We start from the raw sequence: 23,141 nt of genomic DNA on the forward strand, positions 1-23,141 counted from the left end.
GCCAGCTTGGGTATGCCAGAAAATTTATTCCATGTAGCATCTGGCTACTTGCTGCTACTGCTTCTACAGCTAACAGCCACATGTCAAGTAGCCAGATGTGGGAGAAGGCACTACTCATATCCAACTGAACTGCACATGTGCATGAGCTCGCTGGCAACTGCTCAAACCAACCTAATGTAAACAGCTATGACATTATGCTCATCGAAAACAGTTTGTTGTTATGAAGTATTGCATAATCTCCATCCTAAAGCCTTTGACGCATTTTGCTATTGGATGACACTCATGTGTGCACTGCATTTTAATGTTACAATGGTGCATTCCCTTTGCAACTTAAGTTTTATTTTGGTGTTTTTCTCTCGTTTACATTTTATTGCTGTAATATTACTCTGCAGTAGCAGGATAAAGAAAAATTATTTGTTAGAGTATCAATTCTTACTAGTCAACATTATAAAAATTCAACTGAAAATTAAAACAATGAAAAATTCCTGGAATTCTAAAAAATTCTCGTGTTTATCCCAGTTTCCTCCAGATGAAAAAATGCCCACAGTTTTCCTTGATTTTACGAGGCACATACATCCTGTGTATGTCTCAGACATTTTATTTGTGTGCGTTGATTATCAAAAGTTTTATAGCTGCATATTTCACACCTTTCTGTGTTGTACATGTAAATATCTTGTTACTATGAACAATGATACTTGGTAAAAAATTTCATAAGTGAATAAATTTACTTTGAGACTGTATAAGTCACTTCAACTTTGTTAGATGTTCTATCTACTCAAGTGCGTCCATTTTCTATATGTGCTGTAATTTTTGTGGAGTTTTCTTCTGAAGATGATACATATCAGTGACAGAGCACCTCGCCAAGTTTCTATTCATAATACACAGCATAGCATAGTTGATCTAGCGGCCCTGTAGATCATGAAACTGCAACGATTTAAATTGCAAGATCACATTTAGTCATAGTAATCATTCCAACAAATCAGTGGTCTGCTGTAGCAATAAAAATAATGGAACTAGTGTGTACTGCAGTAATAAATTCAGCATTGACATCTATACCTAATCTGCAAGTAAGATGGAATATTATATAAATCATTCTCAATAGTCGGTTTCCTTTCATTTTGATTTGTAAGACGTTTATCACTACCAGAAATATGTACTTGAAAGATCAGAACATTCAAACTCTAACTTGGCAGTTAAATGTTACTATACCTACACTATTCATCAGGGAAACGAATTTGGAAGTACAGGGTGGCCCAAAAAGGATGGTCACATTTTAAATAACTATAACTCCATCAGTTTTACAAATTAATTTTATTCAATTACGTAACTAAATGCTCCCAGGCACCCAATTACAAGAACTAACCACAAAAAATCATGTACGGAAAATGACTTCCGGAACATGGTGTCCTTCCTCGGTGATGCATTCCACAAGTCTTTCCTCGAAATTTTCCATCACTTTCACTACTGTTTCTTCTTGAATTGCCATAATTTCCGCACTGATTGCCTCCTTCAGATCAATTAAGTTTCGGGGCTTCTTTACGTAGACTTTTGACTTTAGGTATCCCCAAAGAAAAAAATCACAGGCTGAGAGGTCAGGTGATCTCGCGGGCCAGTGGACATCTCCAAAACGCGAGATGATGTGGTGGGGGAACATCCGCCTTAAAACACACATGGAGTCATTGGCTGTGTGGGCCGTGGCCCCGTCCTGTTGAAACCAAATTCGATCTCGATTTACATGTAACTCTCGCAGTTTCGGCACCAAAAAGCTACGTAGCATGTTAACGTAACGTTTCGAGTTCACTGTGACTGTAGCGTTGTTCTCCTCAAAAAAATAAGGACCAACAATCCCCAATCTTGAAATTCCACACCAGACTGTTACCTTAGCACTATGAAGAGGCTTTTGGTGCAATTCTCTGGGATTATCTGCTGCCCGATACCTGCAGTTTTGTTTATTGACATAGCCGTCTAAATGGAAATGGGCTTCATCTGACATAAGAAGCACAACATCATTATTAGAGTACAAAATGTCAAGCATTGATTCACAAAATCGTCTTCGCTGCTCAAAATCACGATCATACAGCTTTTGCGTGATCATAATTTTGTATGGGTGAAACTGTAACTCACGGCTTAAAATACGCTGCAACGAACTACGGCTGAGGCCTAAAGTTTGAGCACGACGCCTAGTGGAACGACGCGGGCTTTGCAGCACTGACGCTCTAACATCATCAATGTTCTGTGGAGTAACTGCCGTACGTGTACGCCCTGTAGATTTACCACTTTTGACAGACCCTGTTGTCCGGAATGCAGTCACCCAACGTGATATGGATCTGCGATCTGGAATGGGTCCATCACGCGCTACACCAAAACGTTGTCGAAACAATCGTTGCACAGTAATAAACGATTCATCATTTCTGAAAAACTGTTCCACAGCAAAAACACGATGCTCGACCGTCCACTGCGCCATCTCGTGGCAAACTGGGTGTAATGGCCGACTTGCAGACGGCCGGCAGTGGTCCCCCCTCCTCACCTTTCAATGGTACTACGCAGTTCAAATCCAACCATCCTTTTTGGGCCACCCAGTATTTCATACACAAGCAACTTATTTGCTTCTCCAAACAAGTAGTAAATAATATAATACATTTTTTTCAAATAATGTCCATGTCAAAAATATGATCTGAAAGGGCTGAAAGAATCACTTTAAAAAATAAATTTATGAAGTTTTTACGTTCTGCTTACTTGAACATGTAATCCTTATCAATAGCTTCAGTATGAACTATGGCCTGCTGCAGATGGTTGCCAGCATCTTGGATCTGCTGCAATCGCCATGGACTTTCAGCTTGAATTGTCGTCCGGTATGTCACTACCTGCTGTCGTTGAACTCTGAGATTGATTTCCTAGTGAAAAAATGACATATACAGGAAAATGTATTGGGAAATACATATTAATATTAAATAGGATGAGTATTTCCAAGCAGCATAAAACAGACCTTTTTTAGTTTCAGAAAATTTTGTTGGTTCTTATGCCAAAGAATTGGTCTGTAGAAGATAAACCTTCTTAATATCTGTCTACATTGTCTAACGAGTGGAGCACTAACTTTAAGGACAAATGAGTTGAGGCTGTAATCAAATCCCACTCACCACTAGCCATTTGTGTACATCACTTTCCTCATTGACTCAAGTAAAACTGACAGTCCATCAATAGGAAGTGTGTGGAGCCACAGACGTAAATAAAAAAATGAAAAGGAACACTCAGATCAAAGGCAAAAGGCAAATATTTGAGTTTCTAATTGAGAATAGTGAAATAAATTAAAATGAAGAATAAAAAGTGTTTTAATAGGTGACATGTTGAAAGGCACCTCTGTGCAGCACAAGAGTGATAGGGTGAGGCTTGCTTATGCACAACAGCACAGAGGAAGTAAATATCTAGCATGTTGCTAAGCCTTATGAAGTCTTGCTGTGGATAAAAATGAATAAAGTTACACTGTCACTTAAGCATGACCGGTTCACAGTTCGAAGGAGTGGATTTATTGTTGTCAAGTGCTTTTTGCTGCAACTTGTCTGGAGAAGACAAACTGATTGAACCCAATGGTTAGTAAAGGATAATGCACAAAACTGTTCTAAACTGTGCTGCCTTTTGATGTGACGTGCACTACTGTATAACTCTGAATTAAACTGTTTGTGATCAATTGACAGAACGTGGAAAGGATTTTAAACATTAGAGGTTTTTCAAATGAAACCAACATTCAGAATTTTTTCCATGACATATTTCAGATGCTTTTTATTATGGATTTATGGAGGTAGCATGTATTTTGTGGAGGTCTTCAATTGAAGGATAAATGAAAACACAAATGTGAAAGAAAAACTACCACCAGTGGTCTCAAACAATTTTTCCCATTGTTACATCTTTCATTAGTAAATACTAAACATCCATTGGAGCAACAAATATGGTGTCTTTAGATTAGATTAGATTTACTTTCATTCCAGTTGATCTGTAGTGAGGAGGTCCTCCAGGATGTAAAACATGTCAGAAAAACAATAATACATGACAAATAATTACAACTGAAACAAATAAGCTAATGTACCTTCCACAGGTACAAAGTGGAATGATCGTCTTTTTTTAAATGAACACTATATGAAAGAATCAATTTACAAACACTACTGCACTGAAATGGTGCAGAAGTTAGATTGTATTTACACACACACACACACACACACACACACACACACACACACAAACAAACAAACTTATTGTAAATAAACGGTGCAGAAATATATAAAGGGAAACATTCCACGTAGGAAAAATATATCTAAAAACAAAGATGATGTGACTTACCAAATGAAAGTGCTGGCAGGTCGACAGACACACAAACAAACACAAACATACACACAAAATTCAAGCCTTCGCAACAAACTGTTGCCTCATCAGGATAGAGGGAAGGAGAAGGAAAGACGAAAGGATGTGGGTTTTAGGAGAGAGGGTAAGGAGTCATTCCAATCCCGGGAGCGGAAAGACTTACCTTAGGGGGGAAAAAAGTAAAAAAGGACGGGTATACACTCGCACACACACACATATCCATCCACACATATACAGACACAAGCAGACGTATTTAAAGACAAAGAGTTTGGGCAGAGATGTCAGTCGAGGCAGAAGTGCAGAGGCAAAGATGTTGTTGAATGACAGGTGAGGTACGAGTGGCGGCAACTTGAAATTAGCGGAGATTGAGGCCTGGTGGATAACGGGAAGAGAGGATATATTGAAGAGCAAGTTCCCATCTCCGGAGTTCGGATAGGTTGGTGTTAGTGGGAAGTATCCAGATAACCCGGACGGTGTAACACTGTGCCAAGATGTGCTGGCCATGCACCAAGGCATGTTTAGCCACAGGGTGATCCTCATTACCAACAAACACTGTCTGCCTGTGTCCATTCATGCGAATGGACAGTTTGTTGCTGGTCATTCCCACATAGAATGCGTCACAGTGTAGGCAGGTCAGTTGGTAGATCACGTGGGTACTTTCACACGTGGCTCTGCCTTTGATCGTGTACACCGTCCGGGTTACAGGACTGGAGTAGGTGGTGGTGGGAGGGTGCATGGGACAGGTTTTACACCGGGGGCGGTTACAAGGGTAGGAGCCAGAGGGTAGGGAAGGTGGTTTGGGGATTTCATAGGGATGAACTAAGAGGTTACGAAGGTTCGGTGGATGGCGGAAAGACACTCAAAGGCAGAGCCACGTGTGAAAGCACCCACGTGATCTACGAACTGACCTGCCTACACTGTGACGCATTCTATGTGGGAATGACCAGCAACAAACTGTCCATTCGCTTGAATGGACACAGGCAGACAGTGTTTGTTGGTAATGAGGATCACCCTGTGGCTAAACATGCCTTGGTGCACGGCCAGCACATCTTGGCACAGTGTTACACCGTCCGGGTTATCTGGATACTTCCCACCAACACCAACCTATCCGAACTCCGGAGATGAGAACTTGCTCTTCAATATATCCTCTCTTCCCGTTATCCACCAGGCCTCAATCTCCGCTAATTTCAAGTTGCCGCCACTCGTACCTCACCTGTCATTCAACAACATCTTTGCCTCTGCACTTCTGCCTCGACTGACATCTCTGCCCAAACTCTCTGTCTTTAAATACGTCTGCTTGTGTCTGTATATGTGTGGATGGATATGTGTGTGTGTGCGAGTGTATACCCGTCCTTTTTTCCTTTTTTCCCCCCTAAGGTAAGTCTTTCCGCTCCCGGGATTGGAATGACTCCTTACCCTCTCCCTTAAAACCCACATCCTTTCGTCTTTCCCTCTCCTTCCCTCTTTCCTGATGAGGCAACAGTTTGATGCGAAAGCTTGAATTTTGTGTGTATGTTTGTGTTTGTGTGTCTGTCGACCTGCCAGCACTTTCATTTATATATATATATATATCACACACACACATAGACATAGTTGGTTCTACTAAGAAATTCATCAATGGAGTAGAAGGAGTTGGCCACCAATAAATCCTTTAGGCTTCTCTTAAACTGAATTTCATTGGTTGTTAAGGTTTTTATGGCTGCTGGCAAGTTACTGAAAATGAGTGTTTCTGAATAATGCACACATTTTTGTACAAGAGTAAGCGATTTTAAATCCTTGTGAAGATTATTCTTATTCTAATATTGATTCCATGAATTGAGCTGTTGGTTTGAAAAAGTGATATATTTTTAATGACAAATTTCATTAAGGAATAAATATATTGGGAAGCAGCAGTTAGTATCCCTAGTTCCCTAAACAGGCTTCTGCAGGATGTTCTTGAGTTCACACCACATTTTTGTGCCCAGAAAACTTTAGCTTCACTTGATGAATTATCCCAAAAAATAATCCCATATGACATTATGGAATGAAAGTAAGCATAGTATTCCAGCTTTTCCATTTATATATCCCCTATGTCTGACACAATTCGCATTGCAAATAGAGATTTGTTAAGAAGCTTCAGCAGTTCTGTGGTGTGCTCCTCCCAGTTGAATTTATTATCAAGCTGTAATCCCAAGAATTTAACACTGTCCACTTCTTCTATCTGCTTGTCATTGTATGTTAGGCACATACTCGTGGGACACCCCTTACAAGTTCTGAACTGCATGTAGTGTGTTTTTTCAAAGTTTAGTGACAAAGAATTAGCTGGGAACCAGTGATTAATGTCCACAAAAATTTTATTAGCCGGTCTTTCTAAGACTACACTTGATTTGCTATTTATTGCAATGTTTGTATCATCGGCAAACAAAACGAACTTGGCATCTGGAAATGTTACTGATGAAACGTCATTAATACACACAAGAAAAAGTGACCTAAAATGGAACCTTGTGGGACCTCACATGTAATTAGTTCTCAGTTAGATGATGCCTGATAGCTTAATACATGTCTCTTTCCTAATAACACCCTTTTTTTCCTGCCAGAGATATAAGATTTGAACCATTTTGCAGCATTTCCTGTTACGCCATAATATTCTAATTTACTTAAAAGGATATTGTGATTTACACAGTCAAATGCCTTTGACAGATCACAAAATATGCCAGTGGCCTGCAATTTTTTGTTTAATGAATTAAGCACATTTTCACTGTAAATGTAGATAGCCTTCTCAATATCAGAACCCTTTAGAAATCTGAACCGTGGCTTTGACAGTATGTTTTTTGAGATAAGATGGTTATAAAGCCGATTGTACATTACTTTTTCTAAAATTTTTGAGAATGCTGGCAAAAGTGAAATTGGACGGAAATTTGATGCTATTTCTTTATCTCCCTTCTTAAACAGTGGCTTAACTTCAGCATATTTCAACCATTCAGGAAATATTCCACTGATAAACGACTGGTTACACAGATAGCTTAATATGTTACTTAACTCAGAATCACATTCTTTAACTTTGTTGATATTTCATCATACCCACCAGATGTTTTTGATTTTAAAGGTTTTATGATGGACATTATTTCTGTTGGGGTAGTGAGGGTCAAATTCATATTAAGGAAGACACTTGAAATGTCTGGTCTGAGGTAACCCATAGCGACATCTACAGAATCTGACAACCCCATCTTTTCAGTAACAGTTATAAAATGTTTGTTATAAAGTTCTGCAGCACTATACACATCTGTCACCAATGTATCATTTACTCTTAATGCTATTTGTCCCTCTTCAGGTCTGGTTCTATCAGTCTCCTCCTTCACTATATCCCATACTGTCTTTATTTTGTCTAAAAGTGCAAAGAATGTATAGTAAAGCAGACACTATTTTGGAACAAGTCTCAAGGCATAGTGGACATCTTTGGTTGCATAAATGAACAGAAACATAAGTGTACATATCTCCACTGATGACAAACTCTTTTCTGTCAAGTTTACATAACTTTATACTTTAGTTAGCAGGACGACACACTATAAACATTAATTGTAATAATTAAGTTGCCATATCAACATATCGCTTTTGGTAAAGCGATGTGTTACCCAACAACATCTACCTGGTCAATGAATGATGATCACTTTAGTGAAAGTATTTGTTATAATTTGTTTAGAATTGTAAACTGTTGGGAAGTTGTATCGTTTGTGCATGTATATGGCCTGTTCAGAAAGTATGTATACTAGATTTTCATATTTGTTTGGAAAAAGTGTAATGAAAAAAATTACAGGATATTGTTGACACACTTGTTCACTATTTTTACACATAATCACCATGCCATTCCATGCAGGTGGTGAGCCATAGCGCAAGCTTTTTTATACCCTTCTTGAAGAACTATCCTGCTAACTCATCCCCCACTCCAGAACCTCTTTCTGCACCTGCTCATGAGCTGAATATTTAATTCGACTTATATGTGCCATCAGGGAAATGCAAAGATGATAGGGGAGGGAGGGGGGGGACAGTTCTTAACATCCCAACCAAATCAATCCTTGAGCACTTTGATGGCTAAGGCTGTGCGAGGACTGGCATTGTCTTGCAACAAGTACATTCCTCTTGTCAGCATTCTCCTCCTTTTGCATTTTTTAGGGTCTCTCAATACCTTGAGTCAGAAATTTGACACAAATTATACCGTTTTGGACCCAAAACAATAAGGACATGATTATTTTGCCTAAAATTGTGGTTCTGGATTTTTTGACAGACTGACATTTGGTGTGACACCACTGTGATGACTGTTGTTTCATCTCAGGTGTCTAATGAGCCAGTTACATTTCATCTCCAGTCACAATAGAGCCATCCTGTGAGAATATGCATCCTAAGTACTTGAAACTGTCCACCTGTTCTAACTTTGTTCCTCCTATTTGGCACTCAATCTGTTTATATTTATTTCCCACTGACATTACTTTCATTTAGGAGATGCTAATCTTCATACCATAGTCCTTACATTTCTGATCTAGCTCTGAAATATTACTTTGCAAACTTTCAATTGAATCTGCCATCACAACTAAGTCATCTGCATATGCAAGACTGCTTATTTTGTGTTCACATATCTTAATCTCATCCAGCCAGTCTATTGTTTTCAACATATGATCCATAAATAATATGAACAACAGTGGAGACAGGTTGCAGCCTTGGCTTACCCCTGAAACTACTCTGAATCATGAACTCAATTTACCGTCAACTGCTGCCTGACTATCCATGTAAAGACCTTTAATTGCTTGCAACAGTTTGCCTCCTATTCCATAATCTCGTAGAACAAACAATAACTTCCTCCTAGGAACCCGGTCATATGCCTTTTCTAGATCTATAAAGCATAGATACAATTCCCTGTTCCACTCATAACACTTCTCCATTATTTGCTGTAAGCTAAAGATCTGGTCCTGAAAACCTCTAAGAGGCCTATACCCACACTGATTTTCATCCAATTGGTCCTCAACTAATACTCGCACTTTCCTTTCAACAATACCTGAGAAGATTTTACCCACAACGCTGATTAAAGAGATACCTCTGTAGTTGTTACAATCTTTTCTGTTTCCATGTTTAAAGATTGGTGCGATTACTGCTTTCGTCCAGTCTCATGGAACCTGTCCCGACTCCCAGGCCATTTCAATTATCCTGTGTAGCCATTTGAGACCTAACATTCCACTGTATTTGATGAGTTCCGACTTAATTTCATCCACCCCAGCTGCTTTATTGCACTGCAATCTATTGACCATTTTCTCCACTTCCTCAAATGTGATCCTATTTCCACCATCATTCCTATCCCATTCTACCTCAAAATCTGAAACATTACTGATCGTATTTTCACCTACATTGAGCAACTCTCCAAAATATTCCCTCCATCTGCCCAAGGCATCCACAGGATTCACCAGCAGTTTTCCTGACCTGTCCAAAATACTTGCCATTTCCTTCTTACCTCCCTTTCGAAGACTGCTAATTACACTCCAGAATGGTTTTCCAGCAGCTTGGGCCATAGTCTCCAACCTGTTTCCAAAGTCTTCCCAAGATTTCTTCTTGGATGCTGCAATTATCTGTTTGGCTTTGTTTCTTTCTTCAACATAACTTTCTCTGTCTACCTGAGTTCTAGTATGTAGCCATTTTTGATACGCTTTCTTTTTCCTTTTACAGGCTGCCTTGACTGTGTCATTCCACCAAGCTGTTTGCTTCATCCAACTTTTACACACTACTGTTCCAAGACATTCTTTAGCCACTCTAGTACTGTGTCCCTGTACCTTGTCCATTCCCTTTCCAATGACTGTAATTGACTACATTCAACTAACTGGTACCTTTCTAAGATCGCTGTTATGTACTTGTGCCTGATTTCCTTATCCTGAAGTTTCTCCACTCTTATCCTCCTACATATGGACCTGACCTCCTGCACTTTCGGCCTCACAATCCCAATTTCACTGCAGATTAAATAATGATCAGCGTCCTCAAAGAATCCCCTGAATACACGTGTGTCCCTCACAGCCTCCCTGGAAGTGCACAACAGAAATTAAAACAAGGATAGCAATGGCAAAAGAGGCGTTTTATAAGAAAAAGAGAATTTTCTGCAGCAGTCTGGACAGAGAACTCAGGAAGAGACTCATAAAATTTCTTGTATGGAGTGTTGTTTTATATGGCGCTGAAACACGGACTATGAGGAAGAAAGACGTTGAAAGGCTGGAGGCTTTTGAGATCTGGACATGGTGGAGGATGGAAAGAATAAGTTGGATGGACAGAGTAAAAAATGAAGAGGTACTGAGAAGAGTGGGAGAGAAAAGACAGTTACTAAATGTAATAAAGAGAAGAAAAAGAAATTGGATTAGGCATATATTAAGAAAGAATGATGGACCGATAAAAACAGTTTTAGAAGGTTATGTAGAAGGGAAAAGGAAGCGAGGAAGGAAGGGATTCCAGACACTGGATGACATGATGGACAGTACAACATACAGCAGCCTTAAGAAGGAAGCAACGGATGGCAGAAAATGGAGAGGCGAAGGACTTGCTAATATAGCAGATAACTGATGATGATGAATGTGGAATGTTATAAAACAAGAAACTGGAAAAAACAAACAAGTATAACATCAAACAAATCAAAGATGGGGATAGAATAATAGAAACACCTCTGGAAGTAGAAAATTTTGTAGGTGACTGTTTCATTGGCACTGTGGAGAAGCTGCAGTAAAATCTACCTACAACACATGTAACACCCACAATGACTTAACACAGCAAGCATAATGATGTTTTCCACAACAGAGCCTGAACTTAGGAAGATAATAGAACTAAAAAATAAGAAGTCAGCAGGCATAGGTGAGGTTTCGGTCTTCATTCTCAAGGCGTGTATACATAGTATATTAGACCCTTTAACAAACATAATAAATGAATCCTTCAGTTCAGATATTTTGCTAGATTACCTAAAGCATGCCCGAGTGATGCCCTTACTAGAGAAAGATAATGCAGAAAACATGGAAAACTAAAGGCTAGTTTCACTGCTGACTTCATACTGAACAATAATTGAATCATTAATGGTAGAGAGAGAGAGAGAGAGAGAGAGAGAGAGAGAGAGAGAGAGAGAGATAGATGGACTAATACTTTGCATGAGTATATACAACCTTTTTAATGAAGCACAGTTTGGTTTTTGAATGGGAGAAATACCATATTGGCCATTACAGTGTTCACAAAAGTTGTACTTGAAGCTCCTGATACAGACGACTTGAGTTACAGGCATTTTCTTACACTTGTCCCAGGCTTTCGACACTGCAAACCATAAAATATTCCACAACAAGCTAGAAGCACTAGGTGTAAGAAACAGCAAATGAAGGGTTTCAGTCGTATTTGGAAAATAGGATGCAAAGTGTAGAGATAGTTTGCACATCGGGTCAATGAATGTGTCCAATTCCACCCGCCTGCTTTGACCCGTGACGTAAGGGTGTTGTGGTGTGTGACATCACTACAGTGCCAAGCTAGGTTTATGAGCTGGTTGTGTTTGGAGATGTCAAGATGTCATCTTGTGTTTGTCGGTGCCGTGTGTGTGTGTGTGTGTGTGTGTGTGTCTGTGTGTGTGTGTGTGTGTGTGTGTGTGTGTGTGTGTGTGTGTGGGCGTGCGCGCACCCTTGTGGGCATGCGCACTGTATTGGGTTTATTTGAGCTTTCGTGTTGGAAGAGTGAAGTTGTTGGCAGTGTTCATGACTTAAGGACTGGAATTTTTTTCAGTGAGTTATCAATTAATCGTTTTTTTGTTTATGAGTTCATGTTTCCTTTAGGTGTTATTGGTTTGCTGTTTGTGGTGTGGTGAGACATTTAATTTAATGTGTGACTTTTGTTTGGTATGGATATGACAATCAAGTACAATAGTATTGTGTTGGGGTTGGAGATGGGGGAGGACATGTTGTCCCTGATTAAATTCCTCCAGGTATTTGGACTAATTGCTGATATTGTGAACTGCAGTATCTGTCACAAGAATATGAAGTTGGTCAGAGTTTCAGCGTCTCAGACCAGGGATGGGTCCGTGACGGTGTTGGCGGGATAATGTTTGCCGTTTTATTAGATGCAGTACCTGGTTTGACAAATCTAGGCTGGCCATGAGAGAGATTGTTTTGAAGGCATACTATATCTGTTACACGTCCTTGATTAGTTTTTGTGTGCATGAGACAGGAGTGAGAGAGAGAATGGTGTTAGACTGGTTTTCTTTTTGTAGGGAAGTGTGTTCTGAGTATGTGAAGTATAGGGGTACGTTGGGTGGGTCGGGATTTGTGGTTGAGATAGACAAGTTGCAGTTTTGGAAGAGGAAATATGGGAGGGACAAGTCTTCAATTGGTTTGTGTGTGTGGGAGGGTGGATATGCTGATTGTGTTTCCAGAGTTTTGGAGAGCCTTACTAAGGGAATTGGTGTGGGTAATTGAAGAGTATATTGAGGAAAGGAGTACTGTAGTTTCAGATGCTTTTTCATCTTACATGGCTTTGGGGAAGACAGGTTTTGATCATTTAGCTGTGAACCACAGTTTAGAGTTTAAAAATTATGAAACTGGGGCATGTAGTAATACAATAGAGCGGTTTTGGGGACCAGTTAAATCAGTCATAGGGAGGGGTAAGAGGCGCTTTTCTAACCTGCAATCTAATTTGGATGAGTATTGCTGGCAGAAGAGCATCCCTCGGGATTATTGTATTTTTCTTGTTTTTCTGGGGCCTGTGGGTAGGATGTACAGGCTGAGGGCGATTAGCTGAGGGGGTTTGGTATGTGCAGGTGGGGGGAGGGGCGGCTTGTAGGTAATTGTTGTGGATTTAGATGGGTGGGCTGTGGATGGGGATTGTTTTACAATTATGTTGTAGAGGACCTTTTTTTGTTCCAGTTGTTGCTTATTTGTAAGGCGTGATTGAGTTTTTTTGTGGTTTTTATTTGTTGACAATTTTTTGTATTTGGGGGGGGGGGGGTGACATGAGGGATTGTGTTTAGTTTTTTCCATTCTATTGGGCTCGACTTGTGATGTTTTGTGTATTTATGGTGTATTGTTCATTTTTTAATTTCTGTAGGGAGGTTTGATTTCTGGTTTTATTTTTCATAGTTGTAGGTGTTGGTGTTTTGGTATCGTCAGCTGTGGCTGACCTATATAGGTCAAGGGAAATGTCAGATTCTAATTCTTGTACCTGTAGGTGTTGGTTTTTGATAGATTAGCTGTGGCTGACCTATATAGGTCAAGGGAAGCGCCTGATTCCAATTTTTGTAGTTTTAGTTTTTGTGGTATCGGCGGTTGTGGTTGAGCTATATCCGTCAAGGGAAGTGTCTAACACTTGTGGATTTTGTTGGTGTGGCAGAATGTAGTAATTTTGTTGTTGTTGTCATTTTGTGTTTTTTGTGATTGTAGTATGTTTTTTATTTTTATATTTAGCTTGTCCCCACCCTAAAAATCCCCATTTCCCGCAGTTGTCCCATTAGTTTGATTATATTTTTGAAGGGAGATGTTATTGTCTTATTTATATGCATTTTCACGTTTGTCGCCATGTATAGTAGTGTCATTATGGGCACCATATTGGAGACAATGTGAATGACCATTTCCACCATACTGATGACGTCATAGGTCAAAGCAGACAGTGGAATCGGATGTTTCTGCTTTATTAAACAACTATCAGACCACAAACATACATAAGGGATGTTCAAAAAGAAATGAGCCAGAGGCATAATCACAGAAACCAATACCTGTATGTTAGAGGTATTGACCCTGGCTGTTGAGACACTTGTCCTACTGTGACACAAGGCGGTGAATGGTTGTCTCATAAAATTCCTGGAGCTGCAATGTTAACCAGTTCTGCATGTACAGCTGGACGTCATCATCCGAGGTGAATTGTTTGTCCCTCAGAGCCTTTTTAAGGGGACCAAGAATGGCATAATTACAGGGAGAGGGGTCCTGAGTACATGGACTGTGGCCGAGAACCTCCCATTTGAATTTCTGCAGGAGTACTAAGACTATGATGGCCATATGAGACTTTGCATTGTCATGGAGCAGAATGACCCAACAAGTGAATTTGCCTGGTCGTTTTGATTTGATCGCTTGGCGAAGGGTGGTCAAGGTTTGCGAGTAACGCTGAGCATTTCTGCTCTCCCGTGCTGCAGAAACTGAATCAGAAGGGGGCCATATTAGTCAAAGAAGAATGTCAGCATAACGTTTCCTGCACTTGCGTAGGTGGTCTTGGATTTTTTTGGTGGTGGTGACCATGGACACTTCCACTGGAGACTTTGTCATTTTGATTCTGGTTCGAAGTGATGACACCATGACTTCTCCAGCCACCACTTGTGCCAGGAACGCATACCCTTCCCGAGCATAGTGCTGCAGATTAGCAAGACATTGGGCCATTCGACATGCTTCCTGGTGTGGTTGAAGACTGCAGGGCACCCATTGGGCACACACTTTGCGCATATGCACTCATCCCTTCATGATGGTGTGAACACTTCCGACGCTAAATCCGACCATGGCGGCTATGGCTTTCACTGTCACTTGGTGGTACTGGGTAATGAGTGCAGCCACCAGCTGGACAATGTCATCAGTAATGCAGTGTGGTGCTCCAGACCATGCATCATCAGCTAACAACACCTGTCCTTCCCTGAAGCACTTGTGCCATGCCTTGACCCTGGCAAGGGACATGCAGTGTTAGCCATACACTTGTGACATTCGCCAATGAAGGTCTGTTCCTCCTACTCCTTCTGCTGTCAGAAAACAAACAACACTCTTTACTCTTCCTCTGATGCCTTCATGTCACTGTTTGGAATGCGACTGGCAGTATTGAACGATTGATGCGTGCTGCTCCTAGTCTGCATAGTCAGATGACGTGCATGAGTGCCCTCTAGCGATGGGCTGTGAACTTCCACACTTTGATCAGAACCACACCTGTTACACACGCCATGATATTACTCTCCTGTCACCAATTTTCGCATTCCAGACTCTGGCTCGTTTCTTTTTGAATGACCCTTATAATTGTAGGTGTTCCTCATGGTAATGTATTGAGTCCAATTCTATTCTCAATATATATCAATTAAATTGCAGGCCATGTATGAAATGGAGAAAAAAATCTATGTGCTAATGACAACAGCATCAAGTCACTGATTAAACACCTGAGTTCGTACTAGGGGGGAAATAAACTCAAAGATGTTTGCAATTGGGCAGTATGTAATAAATTAATGCTGACCATAAAGGAAACAAAATAGTATACACTTTAGCATATGGAGGAGAAACAACTTCGTCACATTTGCATACATGATAAATATGTAAATTTTGTTGCAAACACACAGTTTTTAGGGATGAACATTTATTGTCAGCTAATGTGGAGTGAACAAACAATGACATTGGCAAAAAGAGTGCCATCAGCATGCTCTTACGGTGTTAGCATCAGTCTATAACGACCAGTGTCTTGTGATGACATATTATGCCTACATACACTCAATTATTAGCTATAGGATACTCTTTGGGGATCAAAGGCACAAAACACAGATATGACTTTGAAACTGCAGAAAAAGACCATAAGAAAAACTTGAAGTAGCAACCAGGCTCATTACAAAGAGCTATTTAAGGAACTGAGCACCTTTACTGCACCCAGTGAGTATGTATACCACAATGTGGTACAAACCACAGAAGGTTAATAAAACTGCACTAATAGTTGTGTACACAGCCACCATGGGACAAGAGCCACGTTGGAGTCATTTAGGATGGACCCAGGCTGTTTACTTTGGTGTTTGTATGTTTGGAGTTTCAATGCTATCTAATTTTTTTGCCTTCAGGTTGGATATGAAGAATGCAGATATTTGCAATTAATAACATGGTGTTTTGTTTCATGCACACGGGCAGCTACTGCTGACATGTATTTTTTGTTTCTTAATGCTGCCATGTGTTCCTTGAATCTGATCTCAAATAATCCACCTGTCTGACCTACATAGAAACAGCCACAGTCCAAACAGCAAAGAAAACAATCCGCTTTCATTCTTAATGGCAAAAATAATATTTACTATGGTATCATCTTTGTTTTTAGCAAGAGCTCATGTTACTAAATTGGTGTGTGTGCGCACGCACAAACACACATTCAAAATCAAAGAAACATGCGCTGAAGAGCCAAATAAACTGGTACACCTGCTTAATATCGTGTAGGGCCCCCGTGAGCAAGCAAAAGTACTGCAACATGACGTGGCATGGGCTCAACTAATGTCTGAAGTAGTGCTGGATGGAACTGACACCATGAATTCTGCAGGGCTGTCCATAAATTCGTAAGAGTATGAGGAAGTGGAGATCTCTTCTGAACAGCATGCTGCATGCCATCCCAGATATGCTCAAGAATTTTCAAATGGATGTAGGTGATCAGGCAGGATGCTTAAGTACGTATCACCTGTCAGAGTCATATCTAGACATATAGGGATCCCAAATCACTCCAACTGCACATGCCCCACACCGTTACAGAGCCTCCACCAGCTTGAACAGTCCCCTGCTGATATGCAGGGTCCATGGATTCATGAGGTTGTCTCCATACCCCTAAACGTTGATCTGCTCGATACAATTTGAAACAAGACTCGCCCGAGTAGATATCATGTTTTCAGTCATCAACAGTCCAATGCCGGTGCTGACAGGCCCAGACGAGGGATAAAGCTTTGTGTCATGCAGTCACCAAGGGTACATGAGTGGACCTTCAACTCCGAAAGCCCATATCGATGTTTCGTTGAATGATTCGCAAGCTGACACTTGCTGGTGGCCCAGCATTAAAATTTGCAGCAATTTGTGGAAAGGTTGAACTCCTGTCACATTGAACGATTCTCTTCAGTTGTCATTGACTCTGTTCTAGCAGGATCTTTTTCTGGCCGCAGCGATATCAGAGATTTGATGTTTTACCAGATTCCTGACATTCATGGTACACTCATGGAATGGTCATACAGGAAAATCCCCACTTCATCGCTACCTTGGAGATGCTGTGTCCCACTGCTAGAGTGCCCATTATGACACCACATTCAAACTCGCTTAAATATCGGTAACTGCTATTGTAGCAGCAGTAACCGACCTAACAACTGCGCTAGACACTTGTTGTCTTACACAGGCATTGCTGAATGCAGAGCTGTAATCTGCGTGTTTACATATCTCTTTATTTGAATGCACATGCCTATACCAGTTCCTTTGGCTCTTCAGTGTAATAATTAAATTGTTATATACAGCCCTGTTGGCTACATAATTATTATACTTATTGTTTCTAGCATGTCATCCTGATTACTTAAATGTGCATGAATTATTAAGTTACGTACATTTGAAAGGAAAGAATCTGTGCCTACAGGAGACACATACACTTATATTCCTGTTTCTATATGCAACCATAATCTCTACAATATTTGGGGCTTGCTCCAAAGTAGTCAGTACTGCCGTATGTTCTTTGTGCTTATTAGACTTAAGATGCCATCTTTGCTGCCATCAATGTTAAAAAAGTGTCTTGGTATATGTGCTGTAACATGACAGGAAAAGGAACTTGTAACCATGGACGTATTTGTATTTTTACTTTCATATTCATTTTTCATTTATCTTTTCAATGAAAGACCTGCACAAAACTCTGGGTCATTTACCAAACAGCTTTTGTTTTTTCTCTACTAGGCATTGTCACAGGTTTCCAAAAACCGTAACACAACACATACATGCCATATTAATCCAGCTGATGATGGAAGTTTAAACCTTGAAAATGGGTAATGGAAACAAAAAATTAGTGGCTGATAAAGGTAAACCTGTTCTTACATTCAATATCAGTACATCATGGTGAAGCCTTAACAACAAAGTCTGCAATTAAAGTTAAGATGTCTGATCACTTTTAACTACCCAGAACTTCATTATTCCAAGAGATGTTCCTTCATTAAATGAAAGATGACAAATAACTTGCACTAGGGAAAGATGAGAGTTGATCATACAATGAAGGCTCTCATGATCTGAACCCATAGTTGCTTGTGAGCATTCTGAGTTTATGGTCGTTAACCTAGAAACTTTGATTACTGACGTTTCATTCAGAGCTGCACTGGACATTTTTATAGTTGCCCCTGGAGCAGCTGAGCCTTGCCAAGTCGTCAAGGAAAACCTCGAAAGATGCCCAGCACAGCTCTGGCCAGAACCAAAAAGTTGAATGGCCATTATATGTATGTGTGTGTGTGTGTGTGTGTGTGTGTGTGTGTGTGTGTGTGTGTGTGTGTGTGTGTGTGCGCGCGCGCACGCGAGTGTATACCTGCTAACACTTGGCACAAGACTCATGGTTATGAACTGTAGATTAAAACTGAAGAAACTGCAAAAAAGTGGGGATTTAAGGAGATGGGATCTGGATAAATTGAACAAACCAGAGGCTGTAGAGAGTTTCCGAGAGAGCATTAGGGAACTTCCTGGCAGATTAAAACTGTGCCGAACCGAATCTCTAACTCAGGACCTTTGCCTTTCGCGGGCAAGTGGTAGAGCAGTCTTGGTCCAGCACACAGTTTTAATCTGTCAGGAAGTTTCATATCAGCACACACTCTGTTGCAGAGTGAAAATCTCATTCTAGCATTAGGGAACAATTGACAACAATGGGGAAAACAAATACAGTAGAAGAAGAATGGGTAGCCTTGAGAGACGAAATAGTGAAGGCAGCAGAGGATCAAGTAGGTAAGAAGACAAGGGCTAGTAGAAATCCTTGGGCAACAGAAGAAATATTGAATTTAACTGATGAAAGGAGAAAATATTAAAATGCAGTAAATGAACCAGGCAAAAAGGAATACAAATGTCTCAAAAATTGACAGCAAGTGCAAAATGTCTAAGCAGGGATGGCTAGAGGACAAATGTAAGGATGTAGTGATAAGGTAGATACTGCCTACAGGAAAATTAAAGTGACCTTTGGAGAAAAGAGAACCACTTGCATGAATATCACGAGCTCAGATGGAAACCATTTCTAAGCAAAGAAGGGAAAGCAGAAAGGTGGAACGAGTATATAGAGGGTCTATACAAGGGCGATGTTCTTGAGGACAATATTATGGAAATGGAAGAGAATGTAGATGAAGATGAAATGGGAGATATGATACTGCATGAAGAGTTTGACAGAGCACTGAAAGACCTAAGTCGAAACAAGGCTGTGGGAGTGGATAACATTCCATTAGAACTACTCATGACCTTGGGAGACCAGCCATTACAAAGCTACCATCTGGTGAGCAAGATGTATGAGACAGGCGAAATACCCTCAGACTTCAAGAAGAATATAATATTTCCAATCCCAAAGAAAGCAGGTGTTGACAGATGTGAAAATTACCAAACTATCAGTTTAATAAGTCATGGCTGCAAAATACTAACACAAATTCTTTACAGACGAATGGAAAAACTGGTAGAAGCTGACCTTGGGAAAGATCAGTTTGGATTCCATAGAAATGTTGGAACACCTGAGGCAATACTGAACCTTCGGCTTATCTTAGAAGATAGATTAAGGGAAGGCAAAGCTACATTTCTAGCATCTGTAGATTCAGAGAAAGCTTTTGACAATATTGACTGGAATACTCTCAAATTCTGAAGGTAGCAGGGGTCAAATACAGAGAGTGAAAGGCTATTTACAATTTGTACAGAGTAGTGGTTGGGAAGGGAGTGAGACAGGGCTGTAGCCTATCATTGTCATTCAATCTGTATATTGAGCAAGCAGTAAAGGAAACAATAGAAAAATTCGGAGTAGGTATTAAAATCCATGGAGAAGAAATAAAAACTTTGAGGTTTGCCGATGACAATGTAATTCTATCAGAGACAGCAGAGGGCCTGGAAGAGCAGTTGAACGGGATGGACATTGTCTTGAAAGGAGGATATAAGATGAACATCAACAATAGCAAAACGAGGATAGTGGAATGGAGTCGAATTGAATCGGGTAATGCTGAGGGGATTAGATTGGGAAATGAGATACTTATAGTAGTAGATGAGTTTTGCTGTTCAAGGTGCAAAATAATTGCTGATGGTCAAAGTAGAGAGGATACAAAATGTAGACTGCAATAGCAAGGAAAGCATTTCTGAAGAAGAGAAATTTGTTAACACAGAGTATAGATTTAAGCATCAGAAAGTTGTTTCTGATAGTACGTGTATGGTGTGTAGCCATGTATGGATGTGAAACATGGATGATAAATAGTTTAGACAAGAAGAGGATAGAAGGTTTCGAAATGTGGTGCTACAGAAGAATGCTGAAAATTAGATGGGCAGATCACATAGGTAATGCGGAGGTACTGAATAGAATTGGGGGGGGGAAGAGAAATTTTTTGCCACAACTTGACTAGAAGAAGGGATCGGTTGATACGACATGTTCTGAGGCATCAAGAGGTCACCTGTTTAGTATTGGAGAGCAACATGGAGGGCAAAAATCATAGAGGGAGACCAAGAGATGAAGACACTAAGCACATTCAGAAGGATGAATGTTGCAGTATGTACTTGGAGATGAAGAAGCTTGCACAGGATAGAGCAGCATGGAGACCTGCATCAAACCAGTCTCTCAACAGAAGACAAAGACGACAACAACAACAACGACACAGTTTTTAAACTTCGGAAACGGGGCATTATAATAACAACAAGAAGCAGTAGTCAGACTCGCTGCAAAGAACTGTATAAAAACTGGATATCCTTACTGAACCAATTAAGTACATCTATCGATATATTGTGCCTATCAGGGAAAAGATTACTAAGTATTTCACAAATAAGAATACATATAATTGTGGAATAAAAGCAAGTTTGACCTTGCATTTACCAAGGGGAGAACTAACAAAAAAATTTGAAGCAGAATCTTCTATCAGGGAATAAAACTGCACAATAAATTGTTTAAGTAAATAAAAAAGCTTATTAAAATAAATGCATATTACTCAAAGATTACTTAGAGGCCTCAGTACACGATAATAATGAAACAGGACAACTACAATACCATGTCACATTACAAAATACATAATGACAACATAATGCTTTTACAAGCAAATGTGCAATGATCTATAGTGCACGATAGTAATGTCTCATCATTGTCCTGAGCACATCATCTCACTGAAAGGGGGGAGAGGGGTGGGGGTATGGGATAATGACTCAGTTTTCCAGACAAGGACAGAGACACTTGCAGATTTGTGTTCCTGAAGACACCATTGGGCAAACTGTGTATGATCAACAGAACAGTGTACAGTGGAACCAACCAAAGGAGGCAATGCAGCTGTTGCTACACTGACTAGAGGATGGAATATGCTCTTTTCAGCCATCCTGATTTAGTTTTTCAGGAATCATTCAGGCAAATGCCAGAAATGGCTCCTAAGCCATGGCCAACCGCCTGTCCTATCATCATAAACAAACTTAAATATCCCAAGTGTATGTATATTGGTGCTGTTTATTTTCCCTGTATTATGATGATAAATCCTATATCATTGTAAATAGATGAATAAATAAATAAATAAATAAAAGCTCTTTCTTTGGAAGGGTAGTCTGATTTATATTACATGAATTCAAAATAAATGAAGCTACTGCTGGAAATTAAACATAAGCTTCAAACAGTTATAGTTTTCATACTCAGACAATTTACTAACTGTAGTAAAATAAAATAAATCAAATAGCACAACAGATTTAATTTCACTGGGAGTAACTATGAGTTCAGCAGAGGCTTTTGTGTTGCTAACTCCATGACAGCGTAAGAAATTAGTCTATTGTAAAAGATTACTGCAAGACAAACACATTAAAGAAACCAAATGTAACAAGAAATGTGAACAGAAAATTATGAGCAAAAAGTATCAGCTGAAGTTATGTATGAAAGCATTATAATACTGCCGCAACTTGATCTGTGCCTGAATTCAAAACTGGGGCAAGGAGGCACATTGGAAAATATTTTGGGGAACACATTAAATATTCTATCAATGCAGAAGCTGTGATTACCACAGAGAAAACAACACATATAGGACGGTGTCAAAAGTTACGTAAAGCTCTTCAAAACATGGTAACACATATAGTTTTTTCTTTGTTCTAATGATCTAGGTCATACACTAACCGCATGAGTGATGCTATCCCCTGCCAATGTGATGACGCATTTTGGCTGCTCCGGCAGTGCTGACAGCATAAATTTTTCTTGTCTGTGTGATGCATCATTGCTACAGGCAGGAAATCTCCGACCACACTCCTGAAAGAAAGTTTTCCTTCATCCTTCATGCCCCTGCAATAGTTGCACGATTTGACAGCCACAACAGAACAAAGACGAGTCATATTTCGTCGATCTCAGCCTGGTAGACAGCCTAATCAAGACTTTTACTGATACCACTACTGTGTGACTGTTGTAAACAAATAACATTTTGTAACTTCTTAAAACCGAACTTACGACGAGGATTGCATGTAGCTGACTGACAACAGCATGTACTTCTTTTCGGAGAACCCATTCGAACTCCAGTTGCTGAAAAGAATAATAAAATTGTAATGTTTTTCGTCTCTGCTCCTCTGCCATAAACATGAAACGTGAATTAATCAGAAACACACCAAATTCTGCGCTTCTTCCTTTTCGCAATCTGCCATTTTTAGCAGTAAGGTATATTGACACTAACATCTCTGCAAAGTTTACACAGACGAAGCGGTAATTTCAAATTTAGGGTAATTTCTCTCATTGTGTTATGTATTGCATACACATGTTCTTTACCCCTTTTCGCCAACATTACTGTCTTAAACAAAGCAAAACTTTTCCTAAAGTGCCCCACGGACACTCAGTATTTGTTGCGCAATACCAATAATATTGAACGTCTTAGAGCACTA

General features: G+C 39.9%; 1 protein-coding gene across 1 annotated transcript in view; it reads right to left on the reverse strand.

Annotated features, from left to right (window-relative positions):
* Positions 1-22,910, reverse strand: part of LOC124799421 (protein rogdi) — a 70,602-nt gene extending 47,692 nt beyond the window's left edge. Inside the window, exons 1-4 of the mRNA XM_047262922.1 lie at positions 22,872-22,910; positions 22,717-22,788; positions 22,393-22,521; positions 2,737-2,894 (exon numbers count right to left, since the gene is read on the reverse strand). Of these exons, the coding sequence (XP_047118878.1) occupies positions 2,737-2,894; positions 22,393-22,521; positions 22,717-22,788; positions 22,872-22,907 (395 nt within the window). The 5' untranslated portion in view covers positions 22,908-22,910. The remainder of the gene's footprint in view (positions 1-2,736; positions 2,895-22,392; positions 22,522-22,716; positions 22,789-22,871) is intronic.
* Positions 22,911-23,141: the final 231 nt, after the last annotated feature.

This window comes from Schistocerca piceifrons, chromosome 1 (genome assembly GCF_021461385.2).
Source record: "Schistocerca piceifrons isolate TAMUIC-IGC-003096 chromosome 1, iqSchPice1.1, whole genome shotgun sequence".
Lineage (NCBI taxonomy): Eukaryota > Metazoa > Arthropoda > Insecta > Orthoptera > Acrididae > Schistocerca > Schistocerca piceifrons.